At 35.6% G+C, this 21,636-nt stretch overlaps 1 protein-coding gene across 1 annotated transcript; it reads left to right on the forward strand.

Annotated features, from left to right (window-relative positions):
- The first annotated feature begins 372 nt into the window (after positions 1-372).
- LOC130014294 (dynein beta chain, ciliary-like) lies at positions 373-20,186 on the forward strand. The gene is made up of 18 exons (XM_056103301.1): positions 373-564; positions 1,069-1,089; positions 1,741-1,941; positions 2,566-2,842; positions 3,254-3,419; positions 3,584-3,819; positions 4,533-4,701; positions 5,908-6,097; positions 6,726-6,824; positions 7,045-7,381; positions 8,598-8,776; positions 9,531-9,720; positions 10,501-10,683; positions 11,277-11,380; positions 13,119-13,359; positions 13,838-13,990; positions 14,598-14,663; positions 20,179-20,186. The coding sequence occupies exons 1-18, from the start codon at positions 472-474 to the stop codon at positions 20,184-20,186; spliced, it is 2,913 nt and encodes a 970-aa protein (XP_055959276.1). The 5' UTR covers positions 373-471.
- The last annotated feature ends 1,450 nt before the right edge of the window (positions 20,187-21,636 follow it).

The raw sequence follows: 21,636 nt of genomic DNA on the forward strand, positions 1-21,636 counted from the left end.
GTGATTAGAAATGGGGGGTAAACTAAGGAAAGGTTTGTTATATATATATTATGGTGTCATAATTACCAATATATTTGGAGGGCTCCAGTGATCTAATGGTTTAACACGTGCCTTAGATCATAAGGTCTGTCATTGAGTTAAGTGGCATGATTTCAATTCATCACTTGAACTTGACAGGGTTGTCTGTACAACCATATGGGTTTTCTCTGGGTATTCAGGTTCACCCCTATTGCTATAAACCCTTATAGTGTGAGACATCTTGTATATTTGTATATATATAAAATATTCTTTCTAGAACACCTGATACGACTTCTCAATATTCACATCATTGACAATTATTTTATTGTACTTCTTTATTTCCAGACTTTACAGCTTCACTCAGCATTAGAATTAAAGTCCCCAGTGATAATAACGGGTGATGCTGGTAGCGGTAAATCTACAGTGTGTCGAGTCCTATCGCAAGCCATCAACATGTTAAACTATAAACTCTTTGCACCTGATCATTCTAAAGATGAACTAACCACTGATAGAGATACAGTTTTCGCGATGAAACAAAAACTTCAAGTAAGAATCTTATTATTATTATTTTTAGCAAATTTACAGACAATGGCATCTCTCAATTGCTCTGGTTTTCCCGTGTCAATGGTGCATGATGGAAGGCTTGGCATGGAAAAGCCTGTAGTCATTCAGATGGTTTGTACAACCAAGTTTTCATGTAGATCATTAGCAGCATGTAAAGATTCAGAGTTGGAAACTGAATTACGAGTAGGATGTACAGCCACTGTCACGGCAAAATGTCCTTCATAGCACACTGTATGTTGTGTGCTCATTGGTGCAGAAAAGTAAAAAGTTTGTATGGAAATTGATAATATTAATGATCACCCGAATTAAATTAAATTGTTTCTATAGCATTTAGTAATTTGTTCTGGAAATGCACAGGACAATTCTTATACCTAGCCATTATATGACAAGAATTCTCTAGAAAAAAATCATTATTTCCTTGATAAAGTCTAGAGAATTATTCTTTTGCAATATTTAATTCATAATTTGATTTCGTGATTTTACCAGAAAGACGATGAAGAGGAAGAAGTAAGTTCTTGCTTGGCTTGGATAGTTCTCCTCCTAGAACCTACTGTTTTTATTAATCTATACCTTACTTGGATAGTTCTCCTCCTAGGACATACTGTTTTTATTAATCTATATCTTACTTGGATAGTTCTCCTCCTAGAACCTACTGTTTTTATTATTCTATATCTTACCTAGCTCGGATAATTCTCCTCCTAGAACAAACTGTTTTTATTAATCTATATCTTACTAAGTTCGGATAGTTCTTCTCATAGATTTCTACATGAAATTCAGCTTTTCTTTCTAGCATTCTGTAGGAATGTAAAATTATTTGTATATATTAAATATTGACATAACTATACAACAGAGCTTGTCTGTCAGCCAATTTACATGTTATATATTAGAATTTCAAAGAAATTCATAATATTGATTAATATTACAACTTTTTCATTCATTCTTGAACTATTTAAAAGTACCCCCAAATTGGTATGAAGTGTGTTTGAAAGAGTTAGCATTTCTTGATTTGTTTTCCCCATTTATTATTGCTCAAATTTGTCTTATATCTTCCACAGGACTTTGTTTTTGTTTACTGCTATACATTTGAGATATTTTTATTTTGTCCATTAGATTTGATATAAGCTTAAATTTATTTTTATTTTGTTTTGTTTTGGCCAGATTTTGAATGATGTTGAAGTTGAAAAGAAGGAGTTGACAGGAGTAAAGAAATTACGTGGTCTACGACAGAATATATCCCGAGCTAAAGATTATATAGACAGTGTACAAGAACAGCTGAAGAAAGCAGAAACACCCGATCATGCTGAATATCCTAAAATAGACATTGTTAAATTAACACCAACAGCCATGATGCCAGAAGAGGTATAGTTTATTTCTTAAACATACATTATGCAAGAGCTAAATCTGCCTATTGCAGGTCTTTCTGTAGGCCTGAAATGTTATCTGAATTTTTAATTAGACATTAAATAACTTACCAAGACCATAATCAACTCTTGATGCCATCGTAAGACTGTGATATTTACTGGATTAGAATACATTTTGTGATGGATAATTTAACTTAAAAATAGATAAACAAGTCTTTTTTTGTTGTCATACCAACATCAGTAATGACGACCGGGACTAGCCTAAAGTTCAGTGGCTAATATCTCGGTTCAGAGTGAAGCAGTTTGACTGAATTTTCAGCATATTCTGTTTTGCTTATCTATCTTTTAACTATTATAGCGAGAACTGTCAGCTCTTTATCTAATCTTACCTTATGCCCCTTTAACATAATATCCTGTCTTCATTAGCCCAATTGGTTAAACCCCATGCTACTTCATTTAACAGGATATGTTCGTGAGATGCACAGTTTAATGTTTCCTTTGCAGAAAATAATATTTCGTGTAACATCAAAATGCAGAAGAACATGGAAACTGTTATTTCCATAGTTTTCTGTTATATACTCTGTCTTACACTGGTTAAACACCATTTCATTTCATCTTTCAGCTTCTGGGATATTTTCAAAATGGTTTATGGCAAGGTGGACTTTTGGCTAAAATTGTGAGAGATTCCTACACTATTGCCTTGGCAACCCAATCACATATCAATACATACGTAAATGGAGAAAAGAAACTTAAATCTAGTACAGACTTGCCATCCGTTTTGTCTCGATGGATTGTATTGGACGGTGAAATGGACCCTCTGTGGACGGAAGGCATTAAAACAGTTTTAGATGAAGAACATCGCTTAGCAACAGCCAGTGGAGAAACAATTACATTAAAAGGTTAAATTTTGTAATTTTTTTGCATGTTATTTGTGCCATAAATTGTGTTTATATGAATGTACTTTATGCTGGCACTGTTCAGTTCAATTTGCACACGTAACCATAGAAACAGAAATTAACGTATAATTATCTCAAAGTGACTTGAGCATGGTGTTGATGAGACATTAAGAACCACATTCCATTTCTTTATTGGGCATTGAGTCAAGTGACGTGGTTTCTATTCCCCGCTTGCACGTGACAAGGAGTAGGGTTGCCTGTCCGTGTTCTCCTGTTCATTTCACTGCTAAAGAACCCTACGTACAAGCAAATTATTGAGAAAAAAAAATTAAACCATATGTTAGTCCTGAAATAACCTAGTTTGGGTCGGTTTGCATTAAACCCCATCTCTCTCTCTCTCTTTAACGTTCACAGATAGCACCAGTTTTATATTTGAAACGACATCACTGGAAGATGCTTCACCATCATCTATTTCTCGATGTTCTGTTATTCACTGTTCACAATCAACCGTTCACTGGAAATCTTTATTCTATCACTGGAAACAGACGGCACAACATCGATGGGTCATTACATCACTCTGGTAAGATTTATAGATTTATATCTTTGATTACAAAGTTTTGATTAAAGTATTTTTAATGTATTGCCAGAGAAAAAGCTATTGAGATTTTTGAAAACCAATTAGCCTAATCTTTTGTACGTACTTGGGGTAGGATGTTGTTAACTGAATCTTGTTTTATTTTGCAGTTCCAGTGTTTTAGAGAACTTAATGGATGATGTATTTGAACCAACTTTAAAATATCTGAAAACAGAATGTACGTCAGGTTTATTGGCTGATCTAAGCCCCTCGGCTGCTAGAAAAAGTCAAGTTGTGACGGGGATACAGGAAGTAACAACCTTTTTCCGAATCTTTAACGCCATGTTGGATCGCGTTTTTCTCCGAGAAGATCTGGAGAGAAAGATGAGATTAGAAGCTTTGGAAGGTATGGACAACTCTAGATACACAGGACACAATTCTATCCAATACAATTACAGTGAAATCCCGTATTAAGCCTGGTTGCAGGACTGATATCAAGTGGTTTTAATAGTGGACAGGTCTTTATACTGGAAAATATTTTGATTTTAAAGATTCACAATCTGTAGAAATCAGAAAAGAGGACTTTAAACTATGCAAACATTGAAGTTGAATCGAATATTAAAATAATAAAATAAGCATTCAGTGTGTCCACTAATTCTTATTTGCTGTTTTTAATTATTGGTTAGTGTTCTATTTAGAGTTTGCCTGAACCCGGGGGATTGGATGGCCGAATGGTTAGCACGTGCGCACTGTATCATAAAGCCTGTCATTGAGTCAACTGGCGTGGTTTCGAATCCCTGGTTGTACGTGACAAGAAGTAGGGTCGCCTGTCAAACCTTGTGGGTTTTCTCCGGGTCCTCCGGTTTCCTCCCACTGCAAAAGACCCCAACGTGCAAGCGAATTATTGAAATAAAATTAAACCATATGTTTGTCCCAAAATGACCTAGTTTGTGTCAAGTGGACCTAGTTTGTGTAAAGTGGACACGTTAAACCCCATCTCTCTCTCTCTCTTTCTCTCTCTCTCTCTCTCTTGCATGAACCCCTTAATACAACAACTATTGTCTCCCTAGTTTAATGAAATAATGGTTTATTGTCATGGATTTGATATTTTATTTTCAGAGAAAGAGTTTAGTAATAAAAGTAGTGGTTCATGTCCATCAAGGAATATGTCCAGTAGATTGACGACTAGTTCTCAGATTGAGATGATGTTTCCTAACTATATGGATATCATACAGGCCATGTTTGCCTTCTCTTTTATCTGGTCTTTTGGTGGATATTTACATGATAGGTAATTAATAGACTTACTCAAGAATTCATTCATCTTGTCACAGGCCTTAATTTAAACTCTTAATATTGATCAAACTATGACATCTAGTGACTTTTGATAAAACTAGAAGCCTTACGTACAAAGCCGTAAACTAAGAATGCAGCCTTTTCATTGGCTACAATCTAAAATTTGTGCGAGGATTTTATATGTCAACTAATAACAAGGCTGTATTTTAGTTTATGTTTTCATGAATAATTCCCCAGGACAGCTAGTGACTCTTGATAAAACTAGAACAACTGGTGGCTCTTTATAAAACTAGGACAGCTAGTGACTTGTTATAAAACTATACAACTGGTGATTCTTTATGAAACTAGAACAACTGGTGACTTGATAAAACTAGGACAACTGGTGGCTCTTGATAAAACTAGAACAACTGGTGACTCTTGATAAAACTAAAACATCTGGTTATTCTTTATAAAACTAGAACAACTGGTGACTCTTGATAAAACTAGAACAACTGGTGACTCTTGATAAAACTAGAACTGGTGACTCTTTATAAAACTAGAACAGCTAGTGACTCTTGATAAAACTAGAACAACTGGTGGCTCTTTATAAAACTAGGATAGCTAGTGACTTGTTATAAAACTATAAACAGCTAGTGATAAAACTAGAACAACTGGTGACTCTTGATAAAACTAGAACAACTGGTGACTCTTGATAAAACTAGAACAACTGGTGACTCTTGATAAAACTAGAACGACTGGTGACTCTTGATAAAACTAGAACAGCTAGTGACTCTTGATAAAACTAGAACAACTGGTGACTCTTGATAAAACGAGAACAACTGGTGACTCTTGATAAAACGAGAACAACTGCTGACTCTTGATAAAACTAGAACAACTGGTGACTCTTGATAAAACTAGAACAACTGGTGACTCTTGATAAAACTAGAACAACTGGTGACTCTTGATAAAACTAGAACAACTGGTGACTCTTGATAAAACTAGAATAACTGGTGACTCTTGATAAAACTAGAACAACTGGTGACTCTTGATAAAACTAGAACAACTGGTGACTCTTGATAAAACTAGAACAACAGGTGACTCTTGATAAAACGAGAACAACTGGCATGGTCACCCTTGATAAAATCTGGACAACTGGTAACTCTTGATGAAAATGGACAATTGTGCATATCAGTTCAATTCTAATGACTTTATGTTGTTTCAGGTGTAAGGACAGATTTAGTAAATTTGCTCATGAGATATTATACCATGCTCGTCATCCAATCAGATTACCCATGTGGGGTCAGGTGTTTGATTATTTCGTGGAGGAAACGTCCGGATGTTTTATTCGCTGGAGTGAAAGACAGAATGAGAAAGTTCGAAGTGGCAGTGGTGGATTTGTTTTTACTCCTGAGGTGAGATATAACAGTGCTAAACACAATACTTCAGTTATTTTTTGGGAGAAGAATTTTGCATGGACCGCATTGTTTCCGTCTATTCTTCATCAAATTTTAATTGTTGAGAGTTCTTTTACAATGACAATGAGTACAATGGTGGAACTCAGTTTTTCGTCCAATCTGAATGAATAGGCACACATTCTTTGACTTGCATGATGCCAGTATTCGAACCTGTTTTATCTTAGTTGAGGGGGTTGTATGGCTGAATGGTTAGCACGTGCGCGCTGTATCATAAAGCCTGTCATTGAGTCAACTGGCGTAGTTTCGAATCCCCGGTTGTATGTGACAAGGAGTAGGGTTGCCTGTCCAACCTCGTGGGTCCCGAAATGACCTAGTTTGTGTCGCGTGGACGTTAAACCCCATTTCTCTCTCTCTCGCGTGGACGTTAAACCCCATTTCTCTCTCTCTCTCTCTCATCTTAGTTGAGAGTTTATTGCCCTTACTACTCCTCTTGATAATAGATCCAAGTGAAGAGAGGGTGTTGGCTGTACGGTTCTCCTGTATTGTTTGTTCTATCTATGGTTGGATATACAGTTCTCCTGTTATTGTATAATTGTACAATAATTTGATTTGTATCTGATTATAGGTGGAGAGATATCAATATTTGATTGATTTAATGTTAGCAGTCAATCATCCAGTATTATTGACAGGTGCTCCCGGTGTTGGCAAAACAGCATTGATACAGGTAAATTGCACAATCATATAGTCTCCTGATTTTAATGTCTGAATTTCTTTGGATCAGTTGTATTTTACCACAATATATTTATGCTTCCCTGCTGCACTGCACTATCCAACCAATACCCAGTTATTTTCAGAAGGGGAAACATATTCCAAAGTAGGTTGTTTGTTGCATGCTATGCTGTCATCCTGCAATCAATAATTTAAAAATAATATTTTTTTTTCAGAGTTCGCTAGCAAACAGACATACATCAACAAGTATGAGAATGTCGTCTGCTATGACAGCGTCTCTTATTCAAAACAAACTGATGTCACGGGTGATGGAGATGAAAAATCGTGGTTTTAATGTTGGCAACGCTCCGGGGATGTCACACAGTAAACAGCATCATCTGTTTTTTATAGACGATCTGAACATGGCGTCACCTACTGGAAGTTATCATCCACCGCTAGAACTTCTCCGTCATATTCTGGTCCAAGGTGATGTTTACAATAAAGAGCGTCTAGAATTACAGTCGATGACAGAACTGAGTTTTATTGCTGCTTGTACTTATCCTACAGCTAATGGTATGTTGGGCCTACTGTCTCATTTATTCAATAGTTGAGCTGTAAGGGCACTGGACTCTCTAATAGAATGTCCAATTGTCCAACTTTTAAATTGAATGTCCCACTTTTGAATCAAATGTCCCTCTTTCAAATAGAATGTCTCACTTTAGAATAAAATGTCCCACTTTCGAATAGATTGTCCCACTTTCAAATAGAATGTCTCACTTTCAAATAGAATGTCCCACTTTCAAATAGAATGTCCCACTTTTGAATCCTGCCGTGGGCCAATCTCGGTTCCCACTTGTTATGGCAAGCACTTATGGAACTGACAAGGAAAATGTTGCCTAATCATTCAATTAGAACAGAAATATGAGGTCCACCCTTCTACACACTGAAGAAGCTTTGACTGTTAGAATGCAATGAAAAATAATCTTGCAGAACTTTCTCGGACAGCACCACGATTGAATTCAGGACCTCCATGTTAGTGAGCCAGCACTTTAACCACTGAGTCACAGCAGGATTCATAACTAGCATTTTCCATGTTCGGTTACCTTCTTTAGGATAATGACTTTGTTTTCGGAAATGATAAGGGAGTCTACTTTCCATGAGAGTCTGCGTGCACACTTTGGATTCCAAATGAATATAAGATCTTGTTGAAGAAGAGCAGGTGGAACTTCTGCTGTATATGTATGATCGTATTTATGATGATACTGATTTCACAAATGTCCCGGATTTGAAACCTGCTGTGGACCCAGTTCCCACTTGTAAATGACCATACTTTTGGACAGCGGCACTTATATCGAATTCCAACTGTCAAGGGATCTTTTACGTGCACATCAATGTGTACACGGGACCTTGGTTTTTCGTCACATCTGAACGACTAGCAACTGTCCTTGTCAGGCCCTCCGTCCTGCATCGCTGATAAGGGAGAACCACGCCAGAAAATCTGGATGAACTTTCTCGGCCAATGCAGCGACCGAACACCCGACCTTCAGACTAGCGAGCCAGCATATTGCCCACTTAATCACTGTGACCCCCTCTGTATGATATATAAAGCTGTGTAGGTGACCTATATATATATATATATATATATATATATATATCTGGTGAATATCAACAAATTTTTATTTACTAAAACTATTCTTATGAATATTTAATGAAATCTATGTTAGGATTGTTAACAAATAGATGAACATGTCTGTTTTGATATAATATTTTCATATCGTTATTATTTTAGGTACAGGTTTAGGCCGAGCATCTCATCTGTTATCATCTCGATTATCACGTCTGTTTGTTAATCTCACGATGTTCTGTCCGTCTGCTGACTCTCTTCTCACCATTTATTCTAAACCTTTACATTCGTGGTTGGAAGAATTCCCTACTTACTCAGTAGAACATCATTCAGAATTCGCTCGGGTAAGATTCTTCTTCTTGTATTTTTAAAATAAAATGATATGAAATGGGGTTTAACGTCCTACTGTTCTGCTCCGACTGGGCTTATGAAGACAGGCATACGGCATAGTGTGCTATGAGGGTAATTTTGCCCCGACAGCAGTACTATGGTCTACTCTTATATAGAATTCCAACTGCTAAGGGTTCTTTTATGTACATGCCAATGTGTACACAGGACCTTGTTTTCTTGCCAGTCCCTCTGTCCTGCACCACCAACAAGAAGAAAACTAGTTGGAAAACCCTGAGAAACTCGTTTGGCCAACACAGGGAGCAACCCCAAGACCTCCAGGTTAGGGAGCCAACATCTTGCTCACTGAGTCACCACAGCTCCTGTATTTTTAAAAAATTATTAGTAGCATCACTGCTGGAGCACTCGCTGATATATTTTAGTGAATAAAACTGGTTAATTTGAAGTGAAAGACTCTTGTAGACTTTTATCCTAGTCCTGTACAACACCAGAAGAAAAAATACAAACTTTCAGTTATCCAAATTGCATACTGTTGGATGAGCATTCTAACATAATATAGTGCTAAGTGATCGTTGCAATTATCAAGTCACTTGCATTTTTCGCTAAAAGCTTAAATTTCGAATGGCTTAACCAACGATAATATTGCACACAGATTTATTATTTAACATTTAATTAAGAAAACAAAGTCATAAAACCAATGTTTGATAATGTCTCGCCTGGATTCAAACGAATTGTTTTTTTCTGTTACAGGCAATGGTGGTTGGTTTGTTAGAGTTATATAACCTTGTACGAGACAAGCTAAAACCAACTCCAGCTCACACTCATTATATCTTCTCACTACACGATCTTGCTAAAGTTGTACAGGGAGTTCTGCTCATGTCACCTAGATCCAGAGTTCGTAAAAATAAACACGCTAAAAACACAGAGAAAACAAATAGAAGTAAGTATGCTATTGATAAATTAATAGAATATTTTATTTTACCTTCCTGAACAATGGTATTGGTTTTATAGCCCTTCCATGGTTATAATTGAGAGAAATGAAGTTCCAATAGAGTGAATTGAGGATCAACCTTGATTTAGAAATCAGGGCTGGAATAATGGGTAATGGAATCTAATCATTACAATTTTTGAAGTAATGGTCATGCAACGAGTAATGGAAGATTTCAAAAGTAATGTAATTAATTAGATAACAAAAGGAACATTTATGGACATTTACACTTCATTTAAACATGCATTATGCAAGAGCAAAATCTGCTTATTACAAGTCTTTCTTTAGGCCTGAAATGTTATCTAAATTATCAATTAGACATTAATTAACTTATCCAGACCATAATCAACTCTCGATGTCAAGGCTAGCCTTCGATGTTGGCTGGATTAGATTCCTATATGCCGCTAACGGCTATTGATGATTAAATCAAAAAAAGCGGATAATCGAGACTATGCTGTTTATATTAATGATTTTAGTAATGATGACCGAGACTATGCAAAATTTTCACCCGCTTCTTTCTCGGCTCATAGTGGATCAATTTGACTGAAATTTTCAGCAAATTACCTTTACACTATCTAGTTTTTAATTATTATAGCGAGAACTGCCATCTCTTTATCTTATCTCCCATAATGTATCTTTAAATTAATATTGTCATTGTCCATTGACAATGAATGTTTGCCTATTGTATTGTTTGTCTACCACAATCTTATAATTTGTTAAATCTGTTTTTAGAAGTGAAGAGTTTACAGTCCGTAGGAAGACAGTTATCGGAAGAATCTCTAGGATCGCGTTCCCAACAGACTGGAACAGGGAGTAAGGAATTGGGATCAGCAGCTCCAATGATGAAAGTTATTGCGCAGCTTTGGTGTCATGAATGTACTCGGACATTTTCTGACAGATTGATAGCTGGTGATGGTAAGAATATATTTTGTCGGTTTAATGAAAAAAAAAAACGTAAAAACTTTGAAATCTTTCAGGGTTTTTTTTTTTTGAACATTTATTATTACAACAAGCTAACGAATGGTTTTAAAAGACATCTCTTCTAATTTTTCACTTAAACAGTTGTAATGAATTTGTTGGAATTTGTTTTCATCAATAATTTGAAATGTTCACTCATCATTTTCCAATATATCATATTGGTAATTAACTGTCACTCACTTGTAATATAATGATGATTATTATAATGTACCCAATGTATCCCAGAGCATGCTCCAAGTTGAACAATAAGTCTATGCATTGGAACATGTTATAAGCTTATTGATCTAAAGTCAATTGTAGCTGTTAGGTTTTTATGATGGTTTGGAAGTTTGTTGTTGTGTGGAATCATCTTGAGTCTTAATAGGGAGCTTTTTTTTAATGGTAAAACTCTTCTTGCTTTATATCCAATAAGATTCAGATGTCAGTTATTCTTATGGATGCAGAATGCAGATACATATGGAAGTTTTGATCACATGCACCCCTCTACCAGTGTTCTCTCTTTTTATATTGCTATATATTATTTATTACAGAGAAGGAATGGTTTGCTAAAGTTTTAGAGGACGTAGCTGTAAAACAATTCTGTTTATCCAGAGATGATCCAAAATTGGAAATGACTGCTATTACTGAAGAACCTGTACGTTTATTTTGTTCTTTAAAATGAATTCAATAAACTGTATTATTCCTAAACTGGCTTGAATCTGATTATGACCTGCATCTTTTTCAATAATTTTGCATTTGAATTTGTTATAATCTGATATATATATATTTTCTATGTAAGGATATTCTATTAAAGTGCACATAAGATGGTCCCAAAAGATTTGAGATACGTGTAGCCAATGGTTACTATATCCACTTTACGGCAAGTTCACGCCAATCTCGTTGAAATTAATTCAGTTATCTTCATTCAAAGTCGTAAAAATAGACCTTCCGTAAAAACGACTTTGCCAATTATCGAAAACACTCTTAATCCCCTCAGACGCCAGTGACGTCACAGTGACCGAATGCATATTCGGAATGTTTATTCCTTAATTACCTATATACAGCCGGCGTGTGTATTCTTTAACGCCTGAAGGATTCCTTAATCCCCCTAATTAAATAAAACAATTGACTACGGAATAATTTGTTTTGTAATTCGTTTTAATTTAAGATCCAATTTAGAGTGCCTACAACTTTTAAACTTTGAAGTCCTGAACTCTTAATTAATTTTTTACAATATGGAACTTATTGGACGAACACTTTTAATATGTAAAAAATATACGGGTCCAGTTATGTGGTTTTTACTGCGAGCACTTCGCTTTTCAACATAAAGTGTAGTGTCGTTAATATCTGTCATTAATTAATCAATCCGACTATAAAAGTTATACAGGCATGGGTCATAAATTAATTTCAAGTTGGTGTTAGCAGTGAGTGTTAGTGGGGTTAAGAATGTTGATTAGGTAATTAGTTTAACCTCATTTACTACACCCGTAGTACATGGAACGGTACATGATAATAAGATACCAAGCGTTGATTGGCAGAGAAATGAGTGCGATCTATTGTACATGTTATGCATAGTCATCGGAAAATTCCATATTCTTTGTAGTTGTTCTTTATGTATAGAAATGGTTATTATTATTATATATAGCTAATAATGAATATATCGACAAATGACTGGCACCATTTGTATTTCTGTACTTAAGTTTGGGATATCAAGTATTACGGGGTTATCAAAATTACCGGTAAATGCGCTAATTTCTTGAGTCATCTTCATTTGACACGTGGCCCATTTAAACAAAGGCAGCTTAATTTGATCTACGGCATGATACGGCATTTTAAATTCACTCTAAAATATTCCAATCACAAATGTCTAATCTATACCAATGAAAGACGATAATTCGGTGATTATGATTAGGCCAGTCATGTGGTAATTGGACGTCAATAGACGCTTGCCCAGTTGCCGTGTGTATTGATAGTGCTATATTGTACATACGGTGAGATATTGTATAGATAATGTATATCCTATGTGTAGTGCCTGTGACGTCACCAGCCAATCAACCGGATTAAGGTCGGAATTGAAAAATTGAAAAGCGTTTTGGCGTGTCGGATACTTAAACGTTAACAGCGGACTTAATTTTAATCAGATTGGTGTGAACTTGCCGTAAAGTTGATATAGTAACCATGGGCTATACTTACATGAAATTTAGATTTTTGATCTTAAGTGGTCTTTAATTAAAACTACCTGTTCAAATTTTATTATTCACAAACCTCAGTAAATTATAAACATCAATCTCTTTTGAATCATTTTCATTGGCACAATCATTTTCATTGGCACAATCATTTTCATTGGCACAATCATTTTCATTGGCATCAATGGTAGTTGTTCCTTCTTTCAGATTGGCAGATCAACTCCAGCTCACAGATTTCAGTCAACTCCAATTATATCTACATCTATTGACTTTGATGAAGTTGAGAAATATATGACTGATGATGATGAGTTGGACACGGTTCCAGACTTTGTCGACGCTCCATCTGAGACGAACAAGGAGATTGAAAATCAGCACATTGTTACACAGCCATCTTCAGGAGAAACGTCTAGTTCTGAAAAAAGTTCACCAACATTTAAAACAGATATAGGTAGATTTATGGATTGATGTTTTTAATGTTTTTTCTGAAATTGTTAATGAAGTACTTTTGATTTAGGAGATAGAAACCAACACTATTACATTGCATACATGTTAAAAAATGTTCACAGATGATTGTTTTACAGATGATAAAAAAAAAAATTGCATAGTCTTACATTTTATGGGTTGTGCTGGCAGATCAAGGGGACCTAGGCCTCTTCACTAGAATGTGTAAGGTTTGGTTCCCGGCGTGGGCTGAGAAGCACCTTTGAGATTTTTCAAAGTAGTTTGGATGGGTTGAAGAACCAAGTTCAGCACCCTTGTTCACATTTGCACAAACTTGCATTGCTTACATAACCATTTAATTGAAAATTTAAATATGTTAGTCTTAAAATTACTGAAGTATTGTGTTCATGAGACTCAGAATCCGATTTCATTCTATTGTGCATGATGAAACAGCCAAGTCTAATAAAAGTGTTAATTATATTCAGTTGGAGGTAATTTAGAAGTTGGGACACAGGAAGAAAATGAAATTGATACTAAAGCAGAAGAAACTGCTTATGAAACTGAAGCTTCAGAAGATAGTGATGACGATGATGAAGAGAGTGATTCTACTGATGAAACTACCACTGGTTCTCCTTCGGGTAGGGTTTGGTTTAACATATTATACTTCCCTTGCCATATGCGTAAGCTTATACACCTGGTATTTTTCAGCAATGCTTTACCAAATGTTATTATTAATCCTGCTTTCTGTATATTCATATAGCTGTATTTGTATAAATTGGCAAAGTATCATATCTGACAGATTTCATGTTTCATTTCCTTCATTCTGTTTACTGATTTATTGCTGACAAGTGTAGTCATTCGGATGAGACTAAAAATTGAGATCCTGTGTGTATGTAAAAGAACCTTTAACAGTTGGAATTCAGTTGCAGTCTGGATAAAATTTTGGTTGTTCCTCCCACTGCTAAAGATCCCTATGCGCAAGCAAATTATTGAAATAAAATTAAACCATATTTTATTCCTGAAATGACCTAGTTTGTGTTGAGTAGATGTTAACCCTCTCTCTCTCTCTGTCTCTCCCCTCTCTCTCTCTCTCTCTCTAAACTTTCCCTCATTGCACACTGTTTGGTGTATGCCCGGCTTCATTAGCTATATTGGTGCAGAAGAGTAGGACGTTAAACCCCCATTCCATTCATTCCTGATAGGTTGCTGTATTTTTTATTTATAAAAATTGTATTTTGTTGTTAGACAAAGGTGATAGTATCAGAGGAAGAACAAATACACCTGGTGTTAAATTTAGTCAGACATCTCTCTGTAAGTTCTTTTACAAATTAGTGAAACAATAAAACAAAACTTATATGTGTCTTGTTGGTGATAACATGGCACAACTTTAAGAAAACAAAATGCAGTTTACTTTAAAAATTTTCCCCATAATGTGTTTAAGGAAACTTTTGCACTATAACGCTATATGTATTAATCCTAACTGTTTGCCACAATATTTCTTTTGGAAATGTATCGCCCATGTTTATGTTTGTTTTGCTAACTTATTTCACCTGTGTAAGTTTTGGTAAATATTTTGTTAACTTATCCATGCTCTGTTTATTTCTAACCAACTACCCCTGTGTATGTTTTGCTAATGTATTTCACCTGGTGTATGTTTGGCTAATGTATTTCACCCCGTGTATGTTTGTCTAATGTATTTAACCCTGTGTATGTTTTGCTAATGTATTTCACCCTGTGTATGTTTTGTTAATGTATTTCACCCTGTGTATGTTTTGCTAATGTATTTCACCCTGTGTATGTTTTGCTAACTTCTGTGCTTGTTTTTAAAGCTGTGACTAACCCATCCTCAAACTTATCAGAGCAGACAAGCAATTCTAAAGTTTCTAAAGATTCGTCTGCAAAATCTAGTGAAGGTGAGCACATGCAGAGATAGTGAATAGTTGATATTTGTTCATTTATTTATCAAAGATGATGAAAAAGAGCACAAGTCATGATTTAGGCCATGACAAGACAATTATTAGCTCAAGTTCGTGTTTTGTCATGTCAAATTTCTCTGATGCACTTAATGCATGTCTGCCAGAAATATAAAAATGTTGGGTACAGTGCTGCCTAAAATTGTTATTTCTAGGCCTTGTTATTTCATGCAAATTGAAACTCCTGTTTTACATAAAATTGTTATTTCTAGGCGTTGTTATATCATGCAAATTGAAACTGTTTTACATGCAGTACATACTTGAGCATCCTCGGTATCCACAGTGGTATCGTTCCGTTCTACTCAACTAAGCCCTGGATAGATCAGAACGATACCACTGGGCATATCGATTATGATACTTGATAAAAAAAAATTAAATTAACAACCTATTTATACTCAATATAAAATCAAGTCGAAATCATACTAATAATTTGTTCTGTTTTATTTCTTTTTACGAATAATCTGAAGGAAAATGACATCCATTTTTAATTTGATTGTAAAATATTGATAATTTGTTTTTATTGTGTTTTTTTTTCTTCAAAATTTATAATGTTATCATTTTAATCGTGTGTAATTAGTAATTGTTTGTACTTCTCAAGTCACCAGTGCAACAGCATTGCAAAGTAAAACTGTGGGTCCTAAAAGACGTGCATCAAAAACCAAACGGGGTGTTACGTTTAAAGCCGGATTATTAGCTGACAGAGAACATGAAGCATATTATGGTCCACTGATGTCAACTGAGGAGGTTAGTATTTTCACACTTTTCACCTAATTTATATAGATATTACGATATGTTAGTCCCAAAATATCCTAACCTGAGTTGACTTTACAGTCCATTCATATTGGGGGATTATTTTTGTTAAGGATTGTTCAGTTGGGATTTTTGACAGATAATCTAAATTCTCTAGATCGTGAAAAGTAATTTACAAATCTTTTGTCTAGAATGTTTGTTCATAGCTGTTTGATTTTTCATTAAAAGAATTGGTCAAACTCAAAATGGTAATTTTTTATATTTATTTCACAGTTAAAAGGATCAAGCAGTAGTTTAACTGATTTTATGTTCAGTAAATTTTATATGACATGTCATACAGAAAACATTGGTTTACCTACTGAAAAAGGTAGGTGATATAAATAATATTGATACTACAGCTTTTTATCAGTTAGCCCAATAATACCTTGAGGCCTTTAGGTTGAGCAGCTCAATATTTAATTACTAAACCACAGTGTAAACAGCATGTAACAAAACCAAGACTGACTTTAATGTACATTTATTTTAAATTGAAAGCGTGACCTGTAAGCCTAAAGTGTTCCTATACGTCATTATGAAATGACAGAAAATTAGTTATATCTGGATATACCTTGTTTGATGTTTAAGGCCTTACTATTGAATAGACAAGATCTAGAAGACTTAAAGCTTGATCCTGTGTATTACAATATGATTTGCAATTTTGCTATATGCGACATGTTTAGTGGACAATTCTTCCCTTTATTATTAAAAAACATAGTGTTTGGTGGTGGATCTTAAGATCATTCAAACAATTGAAATAATCCCGTTTTATTGGGCAATCATGACCTGACATGTTGTTTTATTTACTAGGTTATCTGGAGACTAATGAAGAAAGTTTATTAGAAGGGTTAAAGACTTGTTTAAATGTTTATAACAAGAGAACATATCAACAATTAGATCTCATCTTCTTTAAGGAGTCCATACAACATGCAGCTAGACTCAGTCGAGTTCTGGTAAATATATTTTATCTCTGTATTTAAACATAGATTCCATAATCTTGTGATCTCTCATTCTGTGATCTCATGATCTCTCATTCCATGATCTCATGATCTCTCCTTCCATGATCTCTTTTTCTGTGATCTCATGGTCTCTCATTCCATGATCTCATGATCTCTTTTTCTGTGATCTCATGATCTCTCATTCTATCATAGAGTCTGTCATTGAGACAACTGGTGTGGTTTTGATTCCCCGGTTGCATGGACAAGGAGAATGGTTGCCTGTCTAACCATGTGGGTTTTCTCTGGATCCTCCTGTTTCCTCCCACTGCTAAAGACCCCTACATGCAAGCAGATTATTAAAATAAAATTTAACCATATGTTAATCCCGAAATGACCTAGTTTATGTTGAGTGGCGGTTAAACCCCATCTCTCTCTCTCTCTCTCTCTCTCACTCTCTCTCTCTCTACTTAAACTTACCCAGGAGATCTCGGTTCAATCCTGTTGTCTGAAAAAGTACCTCAGGATTTTCTAGTTTGGTTTCCCTTTCGCACTTGTGCAGGACACTGGCAAGCGCCTAGTCGTTCGGATGGTGTAGGAAAAAAACTGAGGTCCTGTGCATACCATTGGCAACTTGTTAAAGATCTACTGACAGTTTTAAATCTAAACAAAATTAGGCTTTATCCCCCCCACCCCCCCCAACCTGGACAAGATCTCATAGCACACTTCATCTTCGTGCAGAAAATAAAACGTTTAACCACTTTTATTATATATATATATTAAATTCTCATGTTTGAATATTTGTAGGCGTTTCCCGGTGGTCATGCATTGTTATTGGGTATAAGTTATTGTACAGGTCGAGCTACATTAGCCAGATTAGCCGCTTATACCGCGAACTGTAAGGTAAGTACAGGGGATTTGGTACTAACTGTAAGGTAAGTATGGGACATAGAAGATCGATTTGGTGGCAGTGCACTTTAGATCATACAGTCTGTTTTTGAGTCAAGCTTGTACTAGACTAGGAGTAGATTTGCATGCCCAACCATGTGGGTTTTCTCCTTCGGCTAAAGTCCCCAACATTGAAGTGAATTACTGAAATAAAATTGTACCGTATGTTATTCCCGAAATGATGTTAAACTCCATCTCTCTCTTTCTTAAGAATAGAAATAAATATAATATATATGTATCCCAAAACGATTGTAGTATTGTGTTGATAAAACATTCAACCTGTTTCATTGAGGGTAAGATATCGGGGGTGGTCTAACTGCTGGTGCAGATCAATGGTTTTATTCATGAATTTTGAACCCATTCCGAACATCATGGATTTTTTCTCGGTCGGCACTCTGCTTTCATCCTGGTACTTAGATGCTTGAGTACAAGTCAATTATTAACATTATATACCATGATAGTCCTGACATCAACACGTAATTTATCTTCCCTTTCACCATCAAGAGTATTGTTTAACAATTCTCACACAGTCTGTGGATAATTGAGGAATTTGCTTGTATTATTTCTAGATATTTGAACCTAAAGCTGTATGGGAGAAAGAGAGGAACCTAACAACGGTTAAAGAACATATAAAGAGAAGTTGTCACCATGCTGGAGTTGTAGGAAAGTCTACTGTTTTATTAATACATGAGGCATTAGGCACTGACTGTTTACAACTCATCAGTTCTCTGATGGCTGAAGGTAAGACTGGAGCAAGGGCAAGAAGTATGGGAGCACGAGGCAATTAAAACATTTGTGGTCACAACAAATCCTCATATTACTATTGAAATATTAATGTTTTGCAAATATTCAGCCAACCTCGTGGGTTTTCTCTTGGTTCTTCAGTTTTCACCCACTGCTAAAGACCCCTACCTGAATTAAAATTAGTTTGTGTCAAGTGGACATTAAACCCAATGTCTCTCTTTCTCTCAAATGTTCAGACCATTTCAAATAATCAATGTTTCAAATCAATAGATTTACCTTTTAATCTTTGATTAGTATTAGCACATTAGAAATACAAAAAAGCATTTAGAATAACTAATTTGTTATCAGTATGGTTTGACATTTCAACCAGTGTTCTCGTATTGTTTTCTATGTATTGCTATTCAGTTAGCTTTTAGTGCCCATTAAAACTTATTTTTAGGTAAAGTTCCTGGTCTGTACAATGAAGTAGAAGTCAATAATATAGTTAGTCAGATGATGCCAGGTGGTGTACAGACAAAACGTGTTGATAAAATAGAGCAAGCTTTAGATAGATACGTTAAACGTATTCGACAGAATTTACATATCATAGTCTGTCTCAATTATAAAGGTAATATTTTATTACGAATATTGACGAATTATCACCTACCCAAGTTCTCAGAAATAGATTAGAAATGATGGATTATATTTGCATTAATTTTTGTAGCTCACTTTTCAAAAACTGTTTAAAACTAAAGGGGTTGTTTACTGGTCAAAAGATCCTATGATTTGTCATTGAGTCAAGTGGCATGGTTTTTATCCTTCACTTGTACATGACAAGAAGTAGGGGCACCTGTATAGTCTTCTAGTTTCCTCCCACAGTTAATACCTAATACGCAAGCGAATGATTAAAATAAAATTGAAAGATATGTTAGTCCCGAAATCATGTCGAGTATATGTTAAACCCCATATCTCTCTCTTTCTTTCTCTCTCTCATACTACCCGAGTAACAGAACTAGTACCCAGCTATTCTCCTGACTCCTCCTGTTCAAGGCTCTTATATCGGAGCATTGATTTTGGTTGAGGTGCTTAAGATCTTATTTTGTTTCATTTCTTATGGTTCAAATGTTAGTACTGAGTCTGTATTATTGTATACTCTCCTCGATGGACATTATGTTATAATATATATGTTCTTTTTTCTCAGGCAATAGTTTTTCCTCTGACTTCCAGTCACTTCGGTGTAAGATTACCCAGTACCCTGAATTAACAAAACATTGTTTTAGTATGGATTTATATAAACCATGGAGTTTTGAAGATTTTACGTATATTGCTCGAGGCTGGCTGGAAGATCCTCATTCTAAGGTAAATTGGGGTTAAAGTAGTCAATCTATACAGTTCCATTGTCAATCAGGCTGTGTGCTGGAATGTTAGAATTTTTTTTCTAGCTTGGTTCTTATTTATCAGTGGTATGACCTTAGGACCTGAAAAGGCAAGTGTTAGATAGTTAATTCAGATAGGTCAAATAACTGTTGGGAGCAATCATGAACTTTGCCTTAGCTCAACTTCTTTTGATGCCTTATGGGAGCCTTGATGGTTCATTAAAGGGGGGGATCACGTGGCTAAGTGGGTAAGATGCTGGCTCGCTAGCCTGGAGGTCGGGTGTTCGATCCCTGCATTGGCCGAGAAGTTCATCCAGATTTTCCGGCGGGGTTCCCCCTTGTAAGTGATGCAGAAGGGAGGGCCTGACAAGGACAGCTGTCTAGTGCTTCGGATGATACGAAAAACCGAGGTCCTGTGTATACATTAGAATGCACGTAAAAGATCCCTTGGCAGTTGGAATTCGATATAAGAGTAGGCGATAGTGCCGCTGTCTGGGCAAAATTTCCCTCATAGCACACTGTATGGCATATGCCCGTCTTCATTAGCCCAGCATAGGAGCAGAACAGTAGGACGTTAAACCCCATTTCATTTCATTTCGTTTCATTAAAGGGGCATTATGGGAGATTAGATTAGACATCGAGCGTTGATTATGGTCTGGATAAGTTAATAGAGTCTAATTAATAATTTAGATAACATTTCAGGCCTAAAGAAAGACCTGCAATAGGCAGATTTAACTCTTGCATAATGTATATTTAAGAATGGTGCTGACTCACTAACTTATAGGTTCTGGGTTTGATTCTGGTGTTTGCTAAGAAAATTCCTTGGGGTTTACCACCTTGGAGGGCGGGGTAACTAAAAGTGTCTAATTGAATGGGAGACTTTAAACTAAGGTCCTATGTATACCATAGGCAACATGTTAAAGATTGCCCCAAATCAAAGTCCTGCTGCGTGGGTAAAATGGGATCCGCAATCAGCATGGCGTATGCCCTTCTTTGTTAACCCTGTTAGTCCAGAAAAGTAAGATGTTTATTTCATTTCATTTGAAGCCTTATTTCATGTTTTATTCTGTTTACGCTACAGATTACGATACCATGGAATATATCTCAACAAGAAGAGCAAATAACTCTAGCAAGTAAAGCTATGGCGTATGTTCATATGTCAGCTAAGGCCGTGATAGAAAGACAGTATTGTCATCAAGACGAACCTCTACGATTTTATACACCTCTCACATTTATGGAGTTTGTACATATATTTAAAGTTATCACTGCTTTTACAGTCAAAGTTGAGAAGGTAGATATACTTTTCCACAATTTGATTAAAATACAGATCTCTATTTCGTTTCGTTTTTTTATAATTTCGATGGCCTATACTACATGAAGGTCTGACCGGTTGTAGTGGAAGATCGCTTCAGAGATCATACAAGCGATTTTTGACCCTATGAAGTCTGACATTTGATTAACCAATCAGCGTTGATGTTTCTAATGTGTTACCCACAGTTCGGTGTACCTCACACCAAAAACTCAGTGTAACAGACCGTTTCAT

Source organism: Patella vulgata, chromosome 9, assembly GCF_932274485.2.
Source record: "Patella vulgata chromosome 9, xgPatVulg1.2, whole genome shotgun sequence".
Classification (NCBI taxonomy): domain Eukaryota; kingdom Metazoa; phylum Mollusca; class Gastropoda; family Patellidae; genus Patella; species Patella vulgata.

Coding starts and splice junctions, on each gene's coding strand:
- LOC130014294 (XM_056103301.1), top strand. CDS start 472: ATGTTAAACTATAAACTCTTTGCACCTGATCATTCTAAAGATGAACTA. Junction 3,420..3,583: donor TGGGTCATTACATCACTCTG/GTAAGATTTATA, acceptor TTTATTTTGCAG/TTCCAGTGTTTTAGAGAACT. Junction 4,702..5,907: donor GGTGGATATTTACATGATAG/GTAATTAATAGA, acceptor ATGTTGTTTCAG/GTGTAAGGACAGATTTAGTA.